This window comes from Pygoscelis adeliae, unplaced genomic scaffold (genome assembly GCF_000699105.1).
Source record: "Pygoscelis adeliae isolate BGI_AS28 unplaced genomic scaffold, ASM69910v1 Scaffold445, whole genome shotgun sequence".
Classification (NCBI taxonomy): Eukaryota; Metazoa; Chordata; class Aves; order Sphenisciformes; family Spheniscidae; genus Pygoscelis; species Pygoscelis adeliae.
Genome location: NW_008824894.1, coordinates 746977 through 747315, shown reverse-complemented (window position 1 = coordinate 747315; position 339 = coordinate 746977). Strand labels below are relative to the sequence as shown.

The 339-nt window shown below is 59.0% G+C and overlaps 1 protein-coding gene across 1 annotated transcript in view; it reads right to left on the bottom strand.

Annotated features, from left to right (window-relative positions):
• The window catches only part of USP36 (ubiquitin specific peptidase 36), a 12815-nt gene that overhangs the window by 4124 nt on the left and 8352 nt on the right, over positions 1–339 (bottom strand). Inside the window, exon 10 of the mRNA XM_009324589.1 lies at positions 31–147. Within this exon, the coding sequence (XP_009322864.1) occupies positions 31–147 (117 nt within the window). The remainder of the gene's footprint in view (positions 1–30; positions 148–339) is intronic.

Genomic DNA, 339 nt, shown 5'->3' with positions numbered 1-339 from the left:
CAGTTTGGGTGATGGTGACCCAGCAGGCACCTTTGTCGGAGTGGTCCCATTTGGCAGCTTTGGCCCCATCCCAAACATGCTGCGGGCCACAGGGACTCCGACTTCCTCCAGCCCTGGCAGCTTCTTCCCTGGCAGCATGTCTAGTTGCTAGAAAAAGAGAAAGAGAGACATTCAGCAAGGAGAGAATTCAAAGAGCCAAGGACACAGAGCGATACCGCCCTCCCCGTCCCTCCCCAGGCCCACACAAGATCCCTCCTGCAAACCGTCCTCCTTCATGCCTGCCCATTTGGAGCAGTGCACCTGCCTCCCTGCGAAGCTGCAGCCCAGCTGCCCTCGCAG